Source organism: Microtus ochrogaster, chromosome 7 (assembly GCF_000317375.1).
Source record: "Microtus ochrogaster isolate Prairie Vole_2 chromosome 7, MicOch1.0, whole genome shotgun sequence".
NCBI lineage: Eukaryota > Metazoa > Chordata > Mammalia > Rodentia > Cricetidae > Microtus > Microtus ochrogaster.
Window position 1 is genome coordinate 84111345 of NC_022014.1, and position 1141 is coordinate 84112485.

At 45.1% G+C, this 1141-nt stretch overlaps 1 protein-coding gene across 2 annotated transcripts in view; it reads right to left on the minus strand.

The window, feature by feature from the left end:
* Window positions 1–1141, minus strand: part of Csnk1d (casein kinase 1 delta) — a 29539-nt gene that overhangs the window by 9129 nt on the left and 19269 nt on the right. For both annotated transcript variants that reach the window (XM_005350907.2, XM_005350908.2), the window contains exon 6: window positions 804–952. In XM_005350907.2, the coding sequence (XP_005350964.1) occupies window positions 804–952 (149 nt within the window). The remainder of the gene's footprint in view (window positions 1–803; window positions 953–1141) is intronic.

The following is a 1141-nucleotide window of genomic DNA, read 5'->3' on the forward strand; positions in this document are numbered from 1 at the left end:
AAAATAAAATCCTCAGGGTTGGAGCAATGGTTCAGGGATTCAGAGCACTTGCTGCTCTTGAGGACCTGGGTTTGGCCCCCAGCATCCACACAGAAGCTTTACATTAGCTTCTAACTCATTTCAGGGGATGCGCCCACCTCTTCTGAGCACCAGGGACACACATGATGCATGTACAGGTGTGCATGTACATACACACACATACACACACACACACACCTACCTTAAAAAACATTCTCTCAGAAGTAGCTTTACTCCCTAAAATTTAAGGAAAAAGAGAAAGGAAGGGAGGGGAGGGAAATAAGAAGGACAGCAGACAGGCCTTTCAACTAAGGAAGACTTACCAATCCATAAGAAGCTGACTCTGTGCACAGCTTACTGGGTTTATTATACATATTCATAAGTGCCCGAGGTTTTTATTTAGTGTCTGCATGTAAGTAAATGAACCATGTGCATGCAGTACCCACAGCAGTCAGAAGAGGGCATAATGGGAACTGGAGTTCTAGATGGTCCTAAAAACTGTAGAAAAAGCAGCAAGTGCTTTCTAAACCACTGTACAATCAATCTCTCCAGCACCATATGCTAGAGAGGTTTTTGCCTCACTCAGCATCTCCCCCCTCAGTACTGTGAACCCACAGGCAAAGTGGTCTCTAGGCCCCCAGTTCTACCAGGTGGGTTTGGCTTTCACCATTTCCACCATGCCTTACCACTGTGCCTTGCAGACAGCATAGCTTTCATAAAGAAGCCCAACCCAGCCTCCTAAGGACCAGGCCACTGTCATCCAACGCTCTAGCAACGCCACTTACAAATTTGAGCATGTTCCAGTCGAACACATAGTCGTAGGAGAAGCCCTGGCGATGGAACAGATTTCTGAAGAGCTGTCTCAGGTAGGAGTAGTCAGGTTTGTCATCAAAACGTAAGGAACGGCAGAAATTCAGGTACGTGGCAAATTCAGCTAAAAACAAAAAACGAAAAACTCAAAGCTAGCAAGGATCTACCAACGGTGGCCCAGGCTGGTATTCATTCACCCAGCTCACCTTCTACAGTGCTACATACCAAAGACATCAAAGATGACATTTGAAAACTAGTCATATTACTTAAGAAATCAGGCCTTGGGAGACTGCTTGAAAAAAAAAAATCAGTA